The 24,609-nt window shown below is 28.9% G+C and overlaps 1 protein-coding gene across 1 annotated transcript; it reads left to right on the top strand.

Annotated features, from left to right (window-relative positions):
- Nucleotides 1–17,422: 17,422 nt before the first annotated feature.
- On the top strand, nt 17,423–22,960 carry LOC136086386 (uncharacterized). The gene is made up of 2 exons (XM_065808683.1): nt 17,423–17,478; nt 21,688–22,960. Exons 1-2 carry the CDS (start codon nt 17,423–17,425, stop codon nt 22,958–22,960), a joined length of 1,329 nt encoding a protein of 442 aa, XP_065664755.1.
- The last annotated feature ends 1,649 nt before the right edge of the window (nt 22,961–24,609 follow it).

The raw sequence follows: 24,609 nt of genomic DNA on the forward strand, positions 1-24,609 counted from the left end.
GCACTTTGAAATGGAATCTTCTTCCAGTTCCAGTTCCAACTATTTAAACCGATGAATTAAGTGGATAATCGACTCTAAGGGTTCTAAAGTTGTCCTGAAAAGAACCAACTTTGAGATATTTAGGAAAATATGAGTTTAAAGATTTTCAAAATGTTGATAAAATACTTAATCTTGATTCTTTGACAGAACAACATTCTCTGCCAGGCTTTACATTTAAAAAAATTCATGATAGTGTTGTTTATTATAAACTATGTTTGGATGAAAAATCAGGCATGCCAACTGCTTTTGAGTCAATAACTGTAAATAAAGATCTTTATGTTTCATTGTCATATAAAGGCTTTCATATTTTTTTACCTGAATGGCTTCGTAGTGGTCATAATTGCAAATTAACAAACTTTAGTACGATAGAAAATATTTCTGTCTATATTAGAAATAAAGTCAATGGTATGAATTCAATTTTGACAGAGTTAAATAAAAATAGATACTATTCTCCTCAAAACAGACCTCCATATTGTGCACCCATTATACATTATGCTCTAATTTTACGTCACACTACAAAACAATCTTATAAGTTATTGTTAGAACAATTACCTTAAAATATAAATGATATAAACGCGTATAAAGCTATAACAGTTTCGTTACAAAAACATTGTGTATCAAGTGATTGTGTGCTTCTTGTGGATGAAATTTATCTGCAAAAAGCAGCCCAATATCAAAGTGGGAAATATATCGGTGAAGAAAATATATTTTGGAGTTTTAAAAATATATCTATTGTATGATATAATCCATTTAATAAAAAATGTTAAAAATAACTTGTTGAATGGAAAAAAATTTGTTTTTCCTTTTTTTTCGTTTTATTTCTTCAGAGACAAAGTTGAAGCTCCAGCTGGTTTTACTACTTGGGATTTATTTCATAAAGTTAATGAAAAAGACCAATTATTAAATGGAAACTTGAAAAAAGCGAGGAAAATAAATAATCAGGTCACATCCTGGAAAAAAAAAACAAGATCTTAACCTTGCATTAGCGATTCTTGATAAAACAACTACAGCTGCGATGCTAAGTTATTTTCCTCAAAGAAATAATGCAGCACAATTTTTATCATTGTTTCATAAGTTACTTATCACACTTCAATGCAGATGTTTAATACATCTAATCAGCTCGGCAATGATGCTGTAAAAAGAGATAAAAAACCTACATTTTATAGAGAAATTGAAAATTGGATTGAAATTTGGTCAATATGTGAATATTTTACCTTAACCAAACAAACTTCTTATGCTCCTATCACAACATTACGTGCAACTGCATCTCTTATTGATGATTTGCTTGAAGAAAGCTTTACATTTGTTCTTACTGCCAGGTTACAAAGTGATCCTTTAGAGCTGCGCTTTAGTAGGTATAGATAAATGAGCGGTGGTTGATTTCTTGTCTTTTAGAAGTTTGCAACAGTGAAAAGATTTTGGCATTAAGAAGTCATCTAAAGGAAAATAATAATTTCTGGAATGAAAATATTTATCAAAGATTTGAATACTCTACTTTAGAAAACATTATTCAAGATATTGCATTGTTGTCTTCAGAGATATTAGAGTGTCAGCTTTCTGAAGATAGCATGGAAGTTGATGTTAATATAGCAGGCTACACTGCAATAAAATTAAAAAAAAGATTTATATGTCTATCTTGTGGTCAAAAAATGTTTCTACAGACCAAGATGTTCTAAATAACAAATATCTGAAAATATTATCCAGAGGAGGACTTGTATGTCTAATTCAATCCTTGTCTGATTTTATTTGTCATTTTTTTAGTATTCTAGATATTATTTCTCCTATTCTAATCAAACATTGCAGTTATTCTTTATCAATCAAAAGTTTTGCAGAACAAATTTTTAAGATTTAATTAAGTGCTAATTTTACATGCGAGAATCACCAAAAATGGGGAATTAAATATAGATCTCGAATTGTCATTAATATTTTTTATAATAATTTACAAAAAAAAAACTACAGATTCTGTAAGAAAAGATCAGATATAAGAGTTTAAAAAAAGACAAAGAAATGATAGCTAGTGCTAATAAAAATTTTTTTCTCAAGTCCTTAATAATCCATACATATAAAATTACAAACCTTTATTTTTATTTCCTGATAAGGGTTGTAAGTAGTCTTTGCAATATGTAAATTTGTTTTAGTAGCATTTTAATACATAGCTATTTGAAAGCCTATTTCAGTATTTCATATATTATTAGAATATACTGAAACAGGGAATCAGTTTGCAAAAAATACTGTAAAGCATAATGTATTTACATGATGATAATCTCAGGTATTCCTCGACCATTTTAATTAAATAAACATTTGCCGTAAAAAAACTGGTCTCTAAATTTTTTACGGAAAATGCAACAAATTAGGCCGTAAAATAACAGTAGGTTATGATTAAACAATACATTTTAGTTTACTTTGATACTTTTAGAGTCATTACTTTTACTTTTTACTTTCTTTACTTTTAAATATCTTTAAAATGTAACAACCCCTACCCTGCAAATAATGTACTTCATTGGAAACAAAAATAAGCTGGATTGAATTTCTTTATCATGGTTGTCTACTATAACTGCTTGTGGTAGCCATAGTGGATTCCATATTTAAATGAATGTTAAAGCTTCTGTAATTAAGGTACCTGTCTCATTTTGAATGGCAAATGATGCTACAACTTGGTAGTTCACATTAGTTTTAACAACTGAAAAAGACAAGTGGATAGCATATCGTGTCGTTTTGTATGTTGCATCAATAAAACAAATACTGTTCCCATGTCTTTGAAGTAAACGACGCTAGTTAGCATTTTGGTAAACAAAAGGTAAAGATTATTTTTTGACTTATTCAAATCAAGCGATGCTACATTCTAAAAAGCATCAAAAGAATTTATTTGCTACAATTGAAACTCATTTGCTAAAATTATTATTTTCATACAGAAAATACCTAAAATGACTTAAGTTAACGTCAGTTAGATTTTCAATTTTACAGTTAAACCTCAATCTTTCTTTCTGATTACTATTATGTGAGTCCACTTTTTTGTATACCCTGAACAAAGTTTTATCATTTGGGTGTGACTTTTGTCATTCGCCAATCTAAGATTCTCCTGATCCATTTTAAAATATTTGAATGCTCTCACTGTGATGCTATGTGATATAGTTTCTGAAATCGGAAATTCGAGGCTTAAAACGCCAGTTACTTTTTTACGGCTGATACAAGCCTTCAAAAATGTCATATTTAACATTGCGTTGAATACATCTTTTTATTTCACGAGCATCCCTAATACCTTCCCCAACCTTTTCTCTAAGACAGATTATTCTACTCATTGATGAAATTTCATGGAGTTCACTAAAATGTAAAAAAAATTCCAGCAATTATTACTTTATTTGGATATGTTTTTCCAGGATTTTGGTATTGATACTCATATTTTTTTCCCGCATCAGTATTAAAAAAGTACTTAACTTCCAGTACTAATGATATTTCCAAAGTAATGCAAAAATTGTCTTATAGACAACTACTGTATTTATAAAGCAAAAGCTAAGACTTAAATAACATATTTTTTTTAAATTTAACTAATTTTAAAATTACTAAAAAATTAAACTAAATTAAAATATGAAGAGTTAGTAATAACAATGAATTAACTTAAAAAAGCTCAAACATAAAACAAAATACTCATGACAGTTAATAAATAACTATTTAAAATAAAGACCTACTGGTAAGCTTACCAAGTTTATGGTTATTATTTAAAAAAAAAATCGGAAGGCGCAATCCATTTAAAGCATTTTTTAATTTATTTAAGATTATTAAATTGTAAATTCCTCAATAAATCACCAAAATTAGAAAATTATTAAGGAGAAACAACTTAAGATAATAAACAGAAGAGTTGTTTATTCTAAAACCACGCTCAAAAGCAGCTTGGCCGTGACTAACTGTTAAAATTAATTTAATGACAAAAGACAGTTTCATGTATTTGCAGACACAAACAAGTTGAAAATCAAAATATCAAGACGATCCTTTGAATAAAAAAAAATTAAAAGAATCATGCTTTTTGGCTTTTACTTCATTATGCCTAAAAACACTAAGTCACATAACTGTGGTGATAAATTCCTTAAACTCATAAAGTGCCTAAGCAAAGTTTTCAAATGATCAACTAATTTTGATTTTGTCAACTCCATCAAGACATTAGGGTCAAAGATACTGGATGCTATTATCAATTATTGATTCAATAAAGATTTGTTACAAAAGCTTTTCACTATTGAAACAACAAATTTCTTGGCCACCTTAAACTCTTTACATTGAAAAACCTTAACTCTTTACATTGAGACAATGGTATCAACTTATTCTTTTTCAGATGATGTAGTTCTTGAGAAACAGAAAATCCTGCGCTAAGCTTTTCATCAGGTAACAAATTAATTGTCAAAGAAAGATCCAGATCTTTCAACATTTTTCAGCTTCTGCATTTTTCAAGGACATCTGGTTTTGCAATAACTTTAAGCCACTTTATTAATAATTCCTTTACATCAAAGTATAAAAATAAAACCGTTGAACAGTCTTTCTGGTATTTATTCTGAAAAGGTCCAACTATATTTGAAATATAATCAAAAAATGTAACTTAGGAAGCATAAAGTGATTCTAAAGTGTCTTTTTAAAGGTCTTATAGCTTTTACATTTTAGTTGTTTGGATTTAGATAAAGAATTTCAGATAGAAAATAAATTTTTCAATTTTTCCACACTTTGATCAATCTGTTAACCACCTTTTTATTTTTAACCCATCTAAAATATAAATCAAATACCATTTAGAAACATTTTAAATCATATCTAGTCATTTTGGGTTTTTTCTTAATACTTTTTTATCAGTCAGCAAGTCAGATATCTCACAACAAATGTCTTCTGTCTTATTATAATTGCCAGTAACTAAATGTTACATGCTTAAGGTAATCAAGTTTAAAACTTGATTACCTTAAGCATGTAAATTTTTGAATTGAGCTATTAGAGTAGAAAAAGTTTTCTTATTCATCAGAAGTGAAGTGGATAAACAAAAATACCAATAACATACTTATAGTCTTTTCTTCTTGCAGGACAATCATGCAAAATAAGTTATGCGACATTCAAAACCTTTTTCAGACTCCACTCTCTGACAGCCTCTGCCAAATCTGCCATGGGCAATATGCAAATTGCAAGTTTCGATGTTAAAAAGAGAATGTTAGAAAATTTCAGTCACACTTGTACTGAATTCACTGAAAAATTTTAGATTGACATTTGGACTATCTGTTGTTATTTGGTAGAGCTTTATTTTTCCAAATTTTCAACAATATCCATGAAATGAGTTAATAAGTCTCGGTGTGTTGTTTGACTTGAGAAACTTGATCCAAAATAACGGATATTTACACGATTTATATTATCATCCAAGGATATGTGACAATTTTAAAATTTCTAACAAAACAAATTTAAAATAAGAAGCTAAACCATGATTTAATTTTAATAAAGTTTTGATTCGAACCATCTAAAACTATAAAGCTATGGCACTGTCCGTAAACATAGCTGTAAAAGCATAGCTTAAGCTATCATTTGAACGTACAGAAAAACCACTATCCATATTTTAAAGCCGCCAAATAATTTCAGCCATACTAAAATTTAGTTTTTTAACACATAAGTCTCATGTTTTTTGGTTTCTGTAATTGACTCATTAGAGTCAGAAAAGAAAAATGGTAAAGTACTTTTCTTGTATGGTTTAAGAAAGAATCCTTTCACTTTTCTTAATTCTATATAGTACTTTAAAAAAACAATACTGATCTAAATTAAAAGTATGAAACTTTAAAAAGGAATAACTACTGTTAGTAAGATTAAAAGAAACTTTCAAAAATCAATAACTAAACCCATGTTAAGCTACAAAACAGCAGTTAAAAAAAAAATCAATTTTTCCAGCATCAATGTTGTTTAAACCATTAATTTTCCAGTTTTTCCAGCGTGTTTTTTAAAAAAAGCTTTTTTTCCAGATTTTCCAGCAGAGTGGACACCCTTAATTTATTGCAAACCGCAGTTTACCAAAAATTAGATATATCTAGGAGGTAACATTTTTGGTAAATCTTTAAATTCCTCAAGTAAATTAGCAAAAGCAAATGAATTCTTCTTTATTTGGCCAAAGAAAATCTTTGTATATATAACAGATTTTGTATGTAATGCTTTATAAAGCATTACCAGTAACAGGTTTAGATGATAATATTCAATATGACCAAACAATGCAAACAATAAAAACAATAAAAAAATGAGGTGTTTCTGTTGTTGCTATTCTTTTGACAATAACAAAGTAGATAAAGTTTTTTAGAATGTTTTATCTAAATAATCTAGGTGCACTAATGATAACACTTTCCTTCTATATGACTTTGTTGATTTGATAAAATCTAATCGCAACATTTGGCTCACAGAAAAATGCCAAGAAGTATGTTTTACTTACAAAGGTATTTCAAGAACTGCAAAAAGCTCAGATTTTAAAAAACTTTTTCAATTTAAAAAAGATGGTATCATAATATTGCCTAAACTTAATTAAACTGTAAATTTTCCTAAACCAATTGAAAGTCAAAATGTGTCAACTTGTTTAGGAATATTTTATGATGAGACTGTAGCTGCTTTCATAACTCATCCATAAAAAATGTTGACGACACCACAGTATTTTTATTTATTTTCATCAAAAACTTTAAAATTGTTAACTTTAAATGAGTTTATGAAGATATTTGTACACGAGATAAATACTGTGCAGTTTTTTAATCAAACAATGATAAAAGATTGGACTTTCTTTTAAACTTGGCTGATATGGACGAAAAAATGGCTTCTAAAAAACAAGGTTATTAGGACTATAAAGTTTAATCAAAGATACTTTCTTGCTTTTTCTCATACATATTGTGGGGTGGTTGAAGTAATAAAACATTAATTAACTAAAAGCCATAAGTATGTTTGCCTAAGACATTTTACTAGATACCTAATTGAGAAATCATTTGTAAAACTTTGGCAAGGATCAGCTGGTACCTACTTTATAAATGTTCAGCAAGTATTACAAAAAGTTGACATCAAAAAAAAAAAACTTTGTCTGAATATGGGTATAACCAATGATTTAGAAGTATAACTTTGGTAAAGTATAAGTATAATGACAATGATAAAGAAGTGTAAATTTGGTAAAGTATAAAATTGGTATTGCTAATGTTTTAGAAGTATCATCATGCCATTTATAAGACAAATGTAATTATGTAATGCAAGATAATATTTTGCTTAATATGTTTTATAACCATTCAGTTATTGAAAGTAATTTGTCCAAAGAAACTAAAATGTCTTTGGTTTAAATTGCTGGCTATGTCAATAGAAATCCTCCAGTTAAAGATACATCATTTTGTTTTGAGACCAGTTTGGAGATTATGTTAGAGAAATTAATTGTGGTGGTTTAAGTTTGCCTGAAGATAATATTAGTCATTGGATATTTTATTCATATATTCTATTTTATCATCTGTACATATTTGACTGTCGTATTAGCTTATCTAACCACTTTTGGATGGTAAATAAGATTTTCGAAATAAGATTGTAGAGTCCTGAAATGAAATCTATGAAATGTATTTTGCATTTATTATACAAGTTTTTTCATTTCAGATGTTGAATTCATTTATATTTTACAAAGATTTTTGTTTATGACTTATAAATAACTTATTATTCATTAACAACCATAAAAAATGAATCCATAAAAAAAACTTGTCAACAATTTTTTTTAAAGTTGTATGTTTACTCGGCCTGTCACTAAAGTGGGTCATGTTCCACATTTAATAAATAAATATATATTACCACTTGCATAAGCTAGATAGGTAGTAAGCCTAGTAATACTTAAACTTGTAGTTTATAATCTTTTTGAGTGTAATGCAAAAACGATTTACCTCATTTATAAGATGTCCAGAGTCATTGTTATTTTCTGAAAGTTGGACAAACCTGCGTCCCCAAGTAGCAAACAATATTGGCGCGATAATGGCGCGATATTAGGCTTCTCAGCCAAGATTAGTCAAGATATGCAACATTGCGCCAATATTGGCAAACAATATTGTGCCAATATTGGCCAATATTAGCATATCAATATTGGCCAATATTAGCATACCAATATTACGCCAATATCGTTTTGCTTATATTGGAATGCCAATATTGGCGCAATATTGGCATGCCATTATTGGCCAATATTGCTAAGCTATTATTGATGCAATATTGTTTGCCAATATTGGCCCAATTTTGTTTCGTTATTATCACTCTAATATTGGCCAATATTGACAATTTACATATTGGTACGCATGCGTAACATTATCTAATATTCATAATGTCCTTTGGTTTTGTCCTTTAATGTCAACAGTACTCTTAATTAAACATTTACAGATTGAATCACGAGAAGAAGTGGTTGTAACTTATTTTGAAACAGATTGTATTACGAGAAGAAGTGGTAAAAGTAAAGAAATCTTTTCAGTTGGAAATTCACGGATTGTATCACGAAAAGAAGTGATTGTAGTCAATTTAAAACAGATTGCATCACGAAAATAGTGGATATATATATATATATATATATATATATATATATATGTATGTATATATATATATATTTTTTTTTTGCTAATTCACCTTCCCAAAGCCCAGAAGGCCACTACAGACGAGGAGGCTACTTAACTGTAGTTATAACCCTCTCTTAACTCTATAACTCCGAAACACGAAACTTGACGAACAAGGCCGCTGCGCGGAGAAACAAGTTGATATATATATATATACTATATATATATATATATATATATATATATATATATATATATATATATATATATATATATATATATATATATATATACATATTTTTATTTTACTTTTTTTTTTATGCTATTGTGTCGAGCAATTGTATAGGTAATGAAAAAATCAATAAGTTCAACTCGATCTGCATTATAACGGGTGATGCGGAAGTTATCGGACAAAATAAAAACGTCAATAACTTATTTATAAATAAAAAAACGAACTACTATTATATTTTTTTTTAAATAAAGCATTTATCTTTTAATAAAAATGTATTATTTTTTAAAAGATACAACACCATTATCTGCAATTGATCTCAATTTTACTCTTACGTCTTTCATATGCAACTGTAAAAAGTTTAAATCAATTTCTTGTAGTTTTAGTTTAATGCGATCAATCAAAACTTGCTCTGTTGAAGCTTGCCAATCTCCCTCGTAAACCTTCTGTGCCAAATATCCCCAAAAATTTTCAATTGGTTGTGCTTGAGGCACATTTGGGGATTGGATTCTTTATCAACGTAATAGGCATACTGGCCCATCCAATTTAGAGAATCTTTAGAATAATGAGAACTTACTAAATCTGGCCAAAATAAATAGTTAAAGTCTCCATGATACTTGTGAATAAATGGAAGAAGTCGTTTTTCTAAACATTTATTAATATAGATTGATGAATTGATTGCTATAGTCTTGGAAGTGCGAAACAATGGCTCGGACATACCACGGTCAGATATGGCTATCCACAATAATAATTTTTTTGGAAATTTCTCTTTTCCTATAAAACGAACACTTTCTGGGGATTTCTTTTTGTTGTTTGTGTAGTATCCAGAATTTGCAGGCATGTTGTCCCCTGCAAAAAAAAAGTATTTTTCGTCATCGATGACTAGAAGCGATTTGTGTTAAAGAGTTGGTTTACTAATTTTCTGCCTCTTTTCTTTGCCTTTATTAGTTGTTCTATAGTGTATTTTGGAGTCTTTTCACGTTTTCTATATTTAATATTCATTTTTTTTAACTGACGACCAATTGTCGATTGATTTACACCGAATTGAATACCTATTTTTCTCTGACTGACCCCTTTTCGATTGTTGTCAAGTCTCGTTAATTCGGCTTTCTTTTCTCTAGTCCAGGATGTCGGACGATCAGGGTGCTTACTATCAGAAAACGAATGAACAGTTTTAAATCTTTTTAGGTTATCATATATTGTACTTTGAGCAAATCTTTCCTTTTCAAAATGATTTACGACTTTTTTTTTTCTTTTATACTAGTTTTATTTACAAAAAACATTTTTAGTCGCTTTCGAAAAGATTCTCGTTCAGCTGCATTTAACTTCGTTTTAAATAATTGTGTTTCAAATAATAAAGTTTATATTTTATAGAACGTTTATGCCTACGCATAAAACCACAAAAACTAATTTATATGCTCAAATAATGAAATTAGGATTTGTCCGATAACTTCAGCATCACCCGTTATTAAAAGTGTGGCAACATTTAAGTGAAATTCACTCAGCAAGTAATGCTGATAATAGGAATGAATTACTTAACTGTGACTTTGAAAAGGCAAAAAACTGTGATGAATCTAATAATTATATGTTACCTCAAAAATTTTATATCAATTATTTGGTTGAAGATACATTAAAATCCTTAAATGTTGAGTTTGGTGACACATCACATTTTGATGAAAACCAATCCTCAAATTTGACTAACAATGCCAATGATTACTGTAATGTAACTGATGATGAGCAAGGCTATTATCCTTCTTGTTCTAGTGACGATTTAGAGGCTGAGGATGAGGTTACTTTGAAAGAACTGCTTGTTTGCTGGTCAGTCAAACACAACGTAACACATAGTGGTCTATCAGACTTACTAAAGATCTTGTCAAAACAACATCCAGATTTGCCCAAAGATAGTAGAACCACACATAGTGGTCTATCAGACTTACTAAAGATCTTGTCAAAACAACATCCAGATTTGCCCAAAGATAGTAGAACCTTATTGTAAACAAAAAGCAGTTCTGACATTATTCTCAAGCAAGACATGTATGGGCAAAAAACAGAGTTTGTTTATTTTGGTTTAAAACATCAGTTAACTAAGTTACTAGTGTTTAACAGCATTAAAAGCTGAAAATTCAATTTATTGTTTAGCATTGATAGATTGCCTTTGTATAAGAGCTCGGGATAACAGTTTTCGCCAATACGTTGCAGTGTTACACTTGGCAACAAGGTTTATAAACCGTTTGTAGTTAGCATATTTTGTGGCAACAGCAAACCAAAACGTTCAGCTATTTTTCTAGCTAGTTTTGTAGCTGAATTCAATGTTTTGAAGGAACAAGGTTTATTTATAGGTGAAAATGACTTTACCATGCATGCTAAAGGCTTTGTGTGTCATACACCGGCACGTGCTTTTGTTAAATGTATAAAAGAACATAATGGGTTTTATGGTTGTGAGCGATGCATTCAAAATGGTACTAGGGTTGATAATAGAACTTTATTTCCTGATATAAATGCATTGAAGAGGACAGATGCTTTATTTGCTTTATTCCAACAAGTTCAGCATCACAAACGAGATGCAGTATTCCCATTGTTAGAGCTTAATATTGGTCACATCTCTCAATTTCCACTAGAATATATGCATCTAGTTTGTCTTGAAGATTACACGAAGATTACTTCTGCATTGGATTCATGGAAAACGTGCTGTAAAAATAAGCACGCTAATTGCAGATATAATTTCAAATGGCTTAAAAACTTTTGCAGCTAATGTTACTGTTGAATTTGCACGTAAGCCAAGATCACTAAAGGACATTGATTGATGGAAAGCCACAGAAATTCGGTTATTTTTGAGCTACCTTGAGCCTCTTGTATTACAAAGCTATCTTACCAATAATCTGTACCAGCATTTTATATTATTGCATGCTGCAATTAGTATTTTTGCTAATCCAAATATATGTTGGACGCATGTTGATTATGCAGAGAAGTTGTTAAACTTATTTTTCATGCAAATGTCAGAATTATATGGCAGCAGTTCCATATGCTACACAATGCATAGCCTTTGTCACATTTGTGATGACGTAAGACAGTATGGTTCACTTGATGAGTACAGTGCATTTCCTTTTGGAAATGCTTTAGGTATTATGAAACGGTTGTTAAGAAGTGTTCACTGCGGCAGTTGTGTCAACGTTTGTCAGAAAGAGTTGATAGCAACATATATGTTAGTCGCAATATGAACCTGGTAGCAAGTTTGAAAAGGATACACAGCAACAGCCCTACGTTAGGATACTATGGAAAGCAATATCTAAAGGTTGAATATGCTAGTTTCTCATATTTTTCTGCAAATTCTAACAACTGTGCTTTCTTGATAATGGAAAAGTTGTCCTTATTGAAAATGTTATTGATGCTGACGATGTTATGATAATTACAGGTGACTAAAAGAAAATTTCTACACTTTGCTTTTCCTATAACTTCTATTCTGAAAAAATGCCTATTATTACCTAGAGAAAATTATTTTGTTAGTTTTGCTATACTTCATTGGGGCCACTAAACGTACTTGAAATGTTAGGACGCTATTCTAATATTATATATTTTATTATTTTATAGAACGAGATAAAAATTTATTCAATAAAGTAGATTTTGCTTTCTGGTTGAGTTTAAGTTTACAGTAGTTTTTTTTATCTTAAAAAGCAAATTTATACAATTCACTGTAAATTTACTGCAATATGCAAGTTAACAAACTCTTTTTTTATACAAAAATGAATATGAAATTAAATAGTACCGATTAATTTTTATTTTTTTTAGTGTTGCATCTCAGCGTAGTTAAGAAGAGATCCCAACGAAAAGCGTTTCTTAAGCTTTGTCTAAAATTTACGTTTTTAAACTATTAATGTTATATACTTTTTAAAAGTAGATTATATGCTTTTTATATATAAGTATTTATTTTTTGTAAATCTTTTTTCAATCCAAGAATCAAAAAAAATAAAATCACTTAAATATCTAACATGGAAGGGCAGCATAAAACAGTTCAAATAAATGTTTTAAGTATTTTCAATCTGAAAATGTCTCTTTCATTCAAGAGTATATAGTCTCCTTGTTTCTAGCATTAAAATATTTGATAAATCACCTCATAATTCACCTTTCCATATACCGTGAAAATATTTAAAACTCTTGCCCCATTGTAATTAGCTAAAACTTGAAACTCGTAGAAATTAAAATCACCAAACATTTAAAAACAAAATAAAACAATGAGTTTCATGAAAAAAAATGAACCAATAAAAATGCACCCAAAAAAGACAGAACCTAAATAGTTTTGTTTTTTTCGCCTCTTTCTTTACTTACGCTGACCACCCAAGTGTGGAACCAAATGAACTTGAAAAATTGTTTATTTAATTATATTACTTTTTTAATTTTTTTAATTTTTTTTATTTATATACACATATTGTACGGTTAAATTAAGGATGGCAACCAAGTTTAAAAATTTGATGTTGATAAATTTCTTGAGGAAAAAAAAGGTATGTGTGCCATGGACATTATCTGTTCGTCATGGCTGATCAGTGAAAGTTTGGTGTGTTGGCGAAATCACTTACGATCATCTCGTCTTTCAGCTGCAATTCGGGAAGCCACACTTACTCCTGAAAGTAACTGGAAACATCAAAAATAAGAATTCTTTATTGTTCTTATATATATATATATATATATATATATATATATATATATATATATATATATATATATATATATATATATATATATATATATATATATATATATATATATATATATATATAGCGGAAAGTGAGTATTGGTTTAAAAGAATAATTTTGAGTTTAAGTGTTTGTTATTTTGATCATGTTATTTCGTCACCGTACGAAACTACACTTAAAGTGGATCTACATTTTGAGATTTTGTGCATAAATCTTTACAATACTTAATCGAGTTTTTTTGTTTCATAAGGCATCATACACCTGATACTAATAAAACTTCAATCAAAAGTTAAATCTTTCTAATGATATAACATAAAAAAATGCAATTAACAAGTTCGCTAATGCCTATACTTTTACTAAAAAAAAAAATTATAAGTTTTAAATCAAAAGAAATTATTTATTAAGGTAATGTTAAAGTTGTTTTTCTGTAAGAAAGTAATAAAATAATTTGTAAACTTAATTTTCAAGCAATCCTTACACGCTTTCTTCTTTAAACCAATTTTAAAGTTCATCTGAAGCGAATTTTCTAACATGTTTTGCATAAATCCACTTTACGCGAAATTTCAAACCTATTTTAAATAAATCCACTTTAAGCAAACTTTTAAACATGTTATATATAAATCCACTTTAAGCGAGGTTTCAAACGTTCAAAAGTTTCGTACTTAAATAAGTCCACTTTAAGCGAAGTTTTAAATGTTTTAAATAAGTTAACTTAAAGTAACGTTTCAAACAATGTAAGTCCATTTCAAGTAAACGTTTTAAAGTTTCAAACGTAAATAAGTCTTAAATAAGTCGTAAGTAAGTCACTTTAAGTTTAAGCGAAATAAGTCGTAAATAAGTCATTTTAAATAAGTTGTAAATAAGTCACTTTAAGCGAAGTTTTAAAAGTTTTAAATAACTTCGCTTTAAGTGACGTTTTAAAGAGTTTAAGTCCATTTTAAGTGACGTTTATAACGTAAATAAGTCCTCAATAAACGAAGTATCAAAAGTTTTAAAATAAGACCGCTTTAAATAAAGCTTAAGAATGTTTCAGAAAGTATCATTGACGTCGAGAAACGCGCTTTTAATTTTGTTAAATTGAAAAAATTTAACTTCGGACAATTGTCAAAATCTCATTTTTTCAAAAGAGCTATAAGTAAAACAGTTCATTGCATCTGAACTACGGATCCGTCTATGGATCTCGTTAATAATTAAATCTGTAATTTTATCAAACTTTAGAACAGTTTTACTTTACTAATAAAAATTTTTATTACAAAATAGTAAAAAATTTGAATGAATGTTCTCCATAAAAAAAATGTACTTAAACTCGTTCATATATGATGTCAATACAATATATTTCACCGATAAAATATGGTTTTAAATCAAAGCGAAATACATGCTCTATAAACAGGAGTGCTTTTAAATTAACACGAGAGAGGGGTAATCTTAAAAAGTTGCGAAATGTCTAATAAAAGACAGTTTTTTAAAAATCCAGTTCTACAAACAAGGTTAGGTTATATACTGTATAGCCGGCTATATTCTTAAAATTACTGTTTATAAGTTAAATAATTTCTTGCGCGTATGTGGAGAATATAACATTTTCTATAAACCGTTAAAACCTGTAAATAAAAATTTATGAAAACTTAAAGTTAAAAATTAAAAAAGAATAGTTTTGGAAAAAAATAAAAAAGCTCTTATAGGTAAAAAAAAATGGCTGAGTTCATTCGCACGCACGCTCGAATAGAATATATATAGTTTTATTATAGTTTAATTAAAAGATATATATTCTAACAATTCTTAACACCGCGGATGAACATTGAATCACGATGTTCACACCTCCTTTTTTACCAATGTTGCTTACCTCTTCTCTACCTCAGAAATCTCATGGTTCTGAGCCAGAACTCTAACCACGACTGCTTGGTAGTTTATATCTTGTTCAATTAAACTTTCATTTTGAAAAAAAACAAAATTTTATGTCAATATATAAAATAACGAAAAAAAAAGACAAAACTTTGATAACTATAAACTCTTTTTAACTTATGTGCTTTTATTTAAAGGGGTTTAAATCTGAATTTTTTTTTGTTTGAAATTCTTATAAGGTCCTATAGGACTTTTTGAATAGGGCACAGTTGTGTATTAATTTAAAATATGTTTTCTTGATAATTATTTATAAATGGTAAACACAGTAAATAAATCCTTTTATGATTAATTTATGCAACTTGATTAAAATAAACGTCATTTTTTATAAAAGAAAGGAATAAAAATACAAATGAAGACATTTTAAAAGATGAAAATGTTATTGGATGGCATCACAACCCATATTAAATTAAACATAGAAGGGCTGAATGTTAGCCCTTTTTACAGAAACATACAGAAAATAATAAAAATCACATTCAAAAAAATTATTTCTCTGTCTAAAAAGTATTTTTTCTTTACATTTTTATGGTAAGAAACGTACTTTTTTTAAATATTTTTTTTTTACACTATGAAAGCCTAATTAATATTCTTATAATTGGTTTATAATAAGTGGAAGTTTACAGCTGTGGTTTGAGAAATAAGGTAAATGTTAGAAATTTTTGCTTTTTTCCTAAAATATTTTCCTTCTAAAAATGATAAACGGCTGCAGCAAGCGTCAAAAACCTGCTAAAATTAAAATAATTTTACGTTTGCAAAAGTCATGCATGATCAGAACATTTTATATCAGATATTCGTAAATTTGAAATTGTTGATAACTCATTATTATTTTCAAAAAAAAAAAGTTATGTCCTTTTTTTTGTATAAAAAAAAAAACTATTTTGCATTTATAACGTTTATGTTTTTACTCTTTTTTTTTTCAAGGTACTTAGAGTATGTTGTGTGTAATACAATTTATTTGATATTTTCTAATAAAAACTGTTGTTTTATTTATTGCACGATATTAAAAATACATCAGTTCATTAAATGCTGAAGCTAATTTGTATATTAAAACAACAGTTTTAATCATTATTATTACTATTATTATTATTATTTTATTAAACACCCTCTGTAAATGTGTTTACAAGACAAAAATACATAAAAATAGTTTAAGATATATAAAGAGAGAATAAAGTATTTCACTTGGGATGTTTCCATCAAGAGAATTTTTAAAAATTGTTCGCTGTTGCTTTGCATTCCAACATTGAATTGTCTGTACTAAAATTTGATAAGTACCTTCAGGAATTATATTTTCTGAAATAATAATTTTCACTTTCTTTTTATCCTGAATTAAGTTTTTCATATTTATTTTATGGATCTTATATAATTCCTTTATATCATCTAAAAACGAATATTTTATTGAACAATAGTTAAGCCGAGAATTGATGATTTCAAAAGTTACTTTATTATTTAATAGACGGATAAATAGGTTTATTTTATTTTGTTGTCGATATCTCCCGAACTTTAAATAGAGAGTTTATATAGTTTTTGCTATACTTAGAGATATTAAAAAATGACTTAACTGCATTTCTTCCAAGTTTATTAAGTCTTTGCATTGTTGACTCTCTATTTTCACAGAGTTCCAGACCATGCGTTAGGGTCGGAACTGCTAAAGATGTATATAACTGAATAATTGAAGATGGATGTACAAACCGGATACCAGATTGAATCAGAGTTTGCACTATTGTTTGGAAATTTGATACCCTATTGTTAATATTTGTTCTATTAAGTGAAGCAAAAATAGATTTTTGTGTATCCCCGAAAGCAACAGTTCCGTTTTGACAGCATTAAGCTTTATGCCGTTTAAGTTATTGTAAATATTACACGTTGTAATCAGCCTTTCAAGACCAGATAGAGTAGAGCTAAGAAGAATGATGTCGTCAGCATATGCAACAACACCTGTAAAGTTTCCATGTATAGAAGTACCCACAACGTTATCATTTTTTATAGTTTCGAGTAACTTTTCAGTGTTTATGTTATATAGGTAGGGGGACAGAATGGATCCTTGTCTCACTCCTTGCTTAAGAGCAAATGAAACTGATTTGTTACCTAGGTAAGATACAGTAGCACTACTTTTGTGGTAAAAAGAAGATATAGTGTTAACTATTTGGAGAGGTAAGTTTTTATCAAAGTAAAGTTTATCAAAGAGAATGTCCCAGTTGCAGCTGTCAAAAGCTTTTTCAGCATCTAAAGAACATAAATATATAGGCGAATTATTGTTGTTGTAATGCTTAATTGTTTCGCATAAAAGTTTCGCAACTCCGACTGAGCCCCCACTCTCCACATTGACGTGTCGAAAATTTTTCTATGCAAAGGAAGAGGGGGGAGGGAAGAGGGAAATGTCGATACTAAGAGTAGTCTTTTTTTGAGAAAACACAAATAAAAAAATATCAACCGAAATGATGCGAGAGGGAGACTATATGGATTTGTTCCTAACATAGCTAGTTACATTTTGAATCGCATACGGCTGACCTAGGCCAACAAAACTCTCAACATTAATCCAACGAAACCCAATTTAAAAATCTTCAGCTTAAAAAATCCGTCTATATATTTCTCGAGTGTTCTCCTTATGAATACTGAAATCTTATTACAAATTAATTAATTTTTTTATCTTCTTTAAATGGAGAAGATTTATTGCGGAAAATACGATTACGATCATTGAAGAGGCTTCCGGAAATACGGTCGTTCTTTCAAAACAAAAAGATAAAAATTTTGAAGATAGAAAATCGAAAAAACTATAGGTAAAAAAAAAAAAAAAAAATAGAGAAAGTAAAGAAAAGCAATAAAAGCAAAAAAATAAAAAAATAAAAGTAGGCGTTTACTTAATATATGTTTTTTTTTAAAGATATTTTTATAATAATTTTAATAATAATTAGTATGCACTAATATTTGATAAATAACCTTGAAATTTATTTTCAGTATATATGGAATTGATCGATAACTTATCGTTTGTTTGTTATTTTACATGACTTACGAACGGTATTATTAACTGACAATAGCGTCAAAATATTTTATAAAAAATTTTTAATTCTAAAAGGAAAAAACACTGCATTAGCGTCATTTTTAAAATTGAAAAAAACACGTCGTCGGTTTCTAAAGTTTGCTAAAAATATATTGGCCGTTATCTAAATCTATACTCATGAGATCACCTGGCCCTGTTTGATGGCGTTAAATTTCTAAAGCTTCATTTACTTATCTTTATTTATTTATTGTGAGTCAAAGCCATAAATTGTGTTTTATACCAGCTTTTCAACTCTGTTTTTTCTGATAATGGGAAGCATTACAAATATAAATAAAATAATATTCATATTGGATTTCAGTATTTTCATCTCTTGGTTTTGTTTTATTTCGGTTTTATCAAAAATATAACACCCTGTCAGTACAGTTTTTGTAAAACCTAATAATCTTGCGATATCAGTATAAAAAAAAACTGCCGTTCTGACAGTTTCGTACAGTATAAATAAAATTCAACTATTAAGGAAATTTTTGCTGCAGTTGCAATACGCAACTGTACCAAATTATTCAAGTTTTGAAAGAGTAACTTTTATGTATCTTTACCGTTAATTTAGCCTCATTTGTAATAAATTTTCAATAATGAGGTTTGCGATTATTTCTAATAATGATTATGCTAAACGAATTTGACCTTAATAAATAATAATGTATATTATTTTTTTCATTATAAAAACAATTACTTTGCGATTTGCTTTTTAAAAATTTAGTTTTTAAATGCACAATTATGAACATATGTAGGGGAGATTATGGCAAAGTGGGACACGTAAATTTTATTTTAGGGTAATTACAATATCTTTTTTATTTGATGTATAAACTGAACCAAACAAGTCTTTACGAAAAAACGTTCTTTTTAGGCACCAATTCAATCCCCTTAGGTTTCCAGCCAATTATAACCAAGTATTTAATTTTTGCTTTTAGAGAAATAATGCCATTGTGAAAAGAAGTGGGAAAAATAAATTTTAAGCAACATTTTAACACAAATTATTAAATTGAAACTGATAAAACTATAAAATCATCTAATCGACATAAAAATGTTCCAGAGCTTTCACCAATCGAATTAATCGATTGGCGACGGGAAGAATCGGGGAATAAATATTTTTTTTTTACTGTCCCACTTCACCCCGATGTAAACACTTTTTTAAGGTACATTTCAAAAAAAGGGCTTAAAGCGCACACAGGAAAACAAAGCCATTTCTGCTAAATAGAGGGGTGTTTAATTGTTTACATTAAATGACAGTATTTAGGGATTACTCCTAATTAAAAATTTTCTAGCTGTCCAACTTCTCCTGCGTCTTACTTATCCTCACTCTACCGTATAAAAATTGAAAGTTTCCGTTCATTATTGATTTTAACGAACTATTGATCTATATTTAAAGAAATAAAATAGAACTTTGGCTGCACCGTTTTCGCCCTAAAGTGATATTTTAAATTGAGCAAAGCATATTTGTTCAAAACAACGTCCGCTCATCATTTTTAGAATGAACAGTAATTTTCGGACGTCTGTATAAAAATACTCAAATAATAATGTTTTCTGGCAAGTTTAAGGAAGCACACTAAATTAAAAATAAAGTTTATTAACCTTCTAAAATGATATTGCTTTTATACACGTTGATTACGCAGAAAAATATTTCAAGTAAAAAAAGCAAAAATCCATAATGGCGAAAAAAATACTTAAAAAATATCTTTTTAGACTAAATTTCGCCGTAAAACTAAACAATAATACTTTGTATAAAACATACTACTTAAGAAAGAAATACTTTGCATAAAACCTACTAATTTCTTTGAAAATTAAAAAGAAAGGTTTGTTCCGAAAGTTTCCTTTTCGTCGAAAAAAACAACTTAAATTTAGTATTTATTTGTTAAATAAAAAATTCTATGAAAAAAATATTTTTTCCTTAAAAATTAAATTAAACTTTCTAAATGCAATAAAACTGAAAAAGTCTTATAAGCACGTATACTACAAAGTTCTGATCAAATTTATGTGAAATTTTAAATATGCATACTTTACTATTTAAATTTTTTATAAATAGGATAAAAATGAAAAACAAAATTGTTGATACATTTTTGTATGTAACCGTCCGATTGTGCACCCCAAACGGGCACATCTAGTTTTAGTTTCGGGATTAAAACCAGTATAGATACATGTTTCTCATGATCCAGGATTATACCATAAACACGATAATTTTACGGCAGTTTAACTCGAATTTAATAATTTTAAGTTCACAACAAGAGGTAATTCACTGTTATTCAGTGTGGTAGCCCTTTAATCAAGTGAGTAGACAATATCAGTTAATGAATGAATTAGATTTTTTTAAACAGGACTATTGGCAAAAATTGGGTGCCGGTTTACACTCTCAAACAACTGAAGACATTCATAATTGGTGTAGCTAGCTTTTTAACTCTTTTTTCGAAACAAAAAAAACTGAAAATGACAAAAAAATTAAAAATCTGAAGACAGAAATAAATAAGCAGTTGAGTCAAGCAAGTCTATCAGTGACTGGTCGCTTATTGTCAAACAGGGTATACAAAAAAAGAAGCCTACAGAGCAGCTGATGGTAAAAAATGTAGCTATTAATGAGTTAGACGAAAGAAAAAGAAGAGCAAAAAATGTCATTATTTATGGAGTGACGGAATCAACTAAAGAAAGCATAGAGCATAGAAATGAAATCAAAAGTAGAAGAGTCAAAAGTAAATGAGATTTTTAGCTCATAAATTTAGAGAATGTATTACCAAAATTTGTTAGACGACTGAGATCTAAACTAATAAACCAGGTCCAATTCTTGTTGAATTAGCTGAGTATATTCTTCGCAACACAATATTAGCAACAGCTAAAAAAATTGACAAGTAATGTCGCACATAAAGATATTTATCTTAGTCCAGATTCGACTGAGGCTCAGTGACTCCAAGATTTCAACCTCAGAACTGAAAGAAATAAAATGAATCAAGCAAAACCGGAAAATGATCCCTTTTGGTATGGGTTTTAAGTAGTAATTGAACAATACAAACCAAATGTAATTTCTGTGACTGAGACATGGTTTAAAAGTGATTCAGTTGTGAGCATTGAAGGTTAACATCTGTACAGAAAATACAGATCAGGCGGACGAAAAGGCGGTGGTTTTTGTTTATATATAGACAACTCATCAGACTCATATGAACTAAATGATACTGTTCTAATTCCCTGTAAACTAGAACAAGTGTGAGCAGTTGTTTATATTGATAATTACAAGTATTTACTTGGATGTACCTACAGGCCAAATGATTTTTTGAATATAGCAGAATTTGATGTGGTTTTTGGCCTGGCACGCAAATATATAGACAAAAATAAGTTCAAAGACTTACTTATCATGGGCGACTTCAATTTCCCATCGATCAACTGGTCAAATGGCTGTGTTGATGCAATTTCAAATGAGAATGGAACTGAATATGAATTTATAGATGTTTTAAATGATAATTTTTTTTATCAGCGTATTAACATACCAACTTTCCAGCTGTCATATGAACAACTTGGGAGTACCTTAGATTTAATCTTTACAACTCAGTCAGCCAGTGTTAACGAAATAGATTCAAAATTTGTTCTGGGAAATATAACCAGAGGCCATCTTTCAATATGTTTCAGTTTCATTTTGTCTGATAAAGCAATCCGTGACAATAAAAGTAAGCAAACATTTATGTTTGCTAATTCCAATTTTGAACTAATATCTGATCTTGTTTCAAATGTTGACTGGATAAAATGCTTCAGTAACAAAAATGTACAAGAAATGTTAGATGAGCTGATTTTTTATACTGAGGTGGCATGTAAACTTTTCACTCCAATTAAAAAGACATTCAACTCTTTAAAAATTAGACAAGCCTGGGTTAATGCTAGGTTAAAGTTTCTTATTAGAAGCAAACAAATTTTAAGATATAAAAACTGCTCTTGTAAATGGAATGACCCCGTTTTGAAATCTAAAAACAAAGTAATTTGCAAAAATCTAGCAGACGATATTAAAAAAGTGAGACAAAACTTTGAGAGTAATCTGGTAAAAAAAGCCATCAAGAATCCAAAGCTTCTCTACAGCTACATGAACAATCAACAAGCAGTCAAAGATACATTAAAAGCATTAAAGGGAGAAAATGGTATAACCACTCAATATTCAAAAGATATTGTTGATATCTTAAACAAAAATTTTCAAGCTGCATTTGTGAAAGAAGATGATGGTCCACTGCCTTCTTTTGATTTAAGAACTACTAAAACATTCTTTATGACAAATGAAGATTTTACATATGAAGATTTCTATTTAAGATTAAAAAACTTAAAAGATAACAAATCAAGTGGTGTTGATAATTTACATTCAGCTATTTTAAAGAATTGTGCATCAGCCTTTGCTATTCCACTTACGTATATTTTTAAAGAATTGTTTAAAACCAGCCAACTGCCAGCGCAATTTAGATCAGCAAATATCACTCCTCTGTACAAAAAAGGCCAAAAAACCTTAGCAGGAAACTACCGATCGGTATCACTCACCTCAAGTGCTGTGAAATAATGTAAGGTATAATCAGATTTAAACTTGAAACTTTTCTATATATAAGTTCAAACAAATAGTCAAGGATCAGCACGGTTTTGTTAAAAATAAATCATGCTTAACGAATCTACGTGAAACACTTGATTTTATTTCAACCGCATTAGAGAATGGCAAACTTGCTGATGCTTTTTTTTAGGATTTTGCCAGGGTATTTGACAGAGTGCCACATAAAAGATTGTTGCTTGAACTTACAGCTTATGGAATATCTGGTCTGATCATACAATAGATTGAAGCATTTTTAAAAGAAAGAAAACAAAGAGTTGTGATAGGCAAAAATGTATCCTCTTGGAAAAAAAACTCAGAAATTACCAGTTGTGTGCCACAAGGGTTAGTAATTGGACCACTCTTGTTTATACTATTTGTAAATGATTTGCCTGAAACTCTAAAAAATCTAACCAACCTGTATGCAGATGACACCAAAATTTTGAATAAAATGCTTTCCAGTGCATCAACTCTTTCTTTGCAATCAGATCTTGATTTAGCTTTTAAGTGGACTCAAGACTGGCTTGTGAAATTTAATATTTCAAAATGTATGGTCATGCACTTTGGCCAAAATAACAAAAAATGACCCCTTTATATCAATGAACAAAAGTTAAACATAACAGAATCGGAAAGTGATCTTGGAGTAATCTTCTCAAGCAATCTAAAATGGAAAAATCATGTTATAAAATGCGTAGACAAAGCCAACCAAATGTTGGATCGGATTATAAAATGCTTCGTTTGCTTAGATATTAGACTGCTGAGAATACTTTATGTTTCTTTTGTGCGGCCACTGTTAGAGTTTGCAGTACAAGTTTAGTCAGCTGTTCGAAAGATAAAAATTGAGTTATTAGAAAGAGTCCAACATTGTGCAACTCGAATAATACGATCACTTAAAATTATTAACTATGAATATTGTCTAAAAGCTCTCGACTTGACTACCTTGACAAAAAGGAGGCAACAAGGAGATATGGTTCAACTTTTTAAATTCTTCAACGGTTTTAACGATTTGAAAAAATTAGTATTAAACAAACTCAAACGAGAGGTCACAGCTTTAAATATGTGAAAGAAATAACTAAGCAAGTCTGTCGTGAAAACTTTTTATTTAATAGATCGGCTAATTTGTTGAATAGCTTGCCAAGCGAGTTGGTTAAAGCACAATCAGTTTTAAAGCAGGTCTTGATTGCTGGATGAGCAGCAATCAAGCAAATCGGCTGTCATATTGTATTAATACCACACTCACTGACTCACACCAGTTACAGCAATTCCTAATACTAATACTAATACTTTATTGCATAATTATAACCACTATATTCCATAATTAAAATCACTTTATTTCATAATTAAAACCACTTTATTGCAAAATTAAAACCATTTTATAACAAGATTATAAATACTTTATTCAATAAAACAAATAAATTATGAAAAATTATAAAAAAACATTTTCTACAAACTTTTTCAAGTTCAATATTTATTTTTAAATGAAAGAATTTCTTGACAACGCCAACAATAAATATTGCGTAAGATGCTCGTAAAAATTAGCAAAACTACCTGATCGAGTGTCTAGTAGATAGCAACGCGCTCTTTTATCGTGTTTCTTGTTTTTGCCAATGGTTTCATTCTCTTATAAA

Source organism: Hydra vulgaris, chromosome 10, assembly GCF_038396675.1.
Source record: "Hydra vulgaris chromosome 10, alternate assembly HydraT2T_AEP".
Lineage (NCBI taxonomy): Eukaryota > Metazoa > Cnidaria > Hydrozoa > Anthoathecata > Hydridae > Hydra > Hydra vulgaris.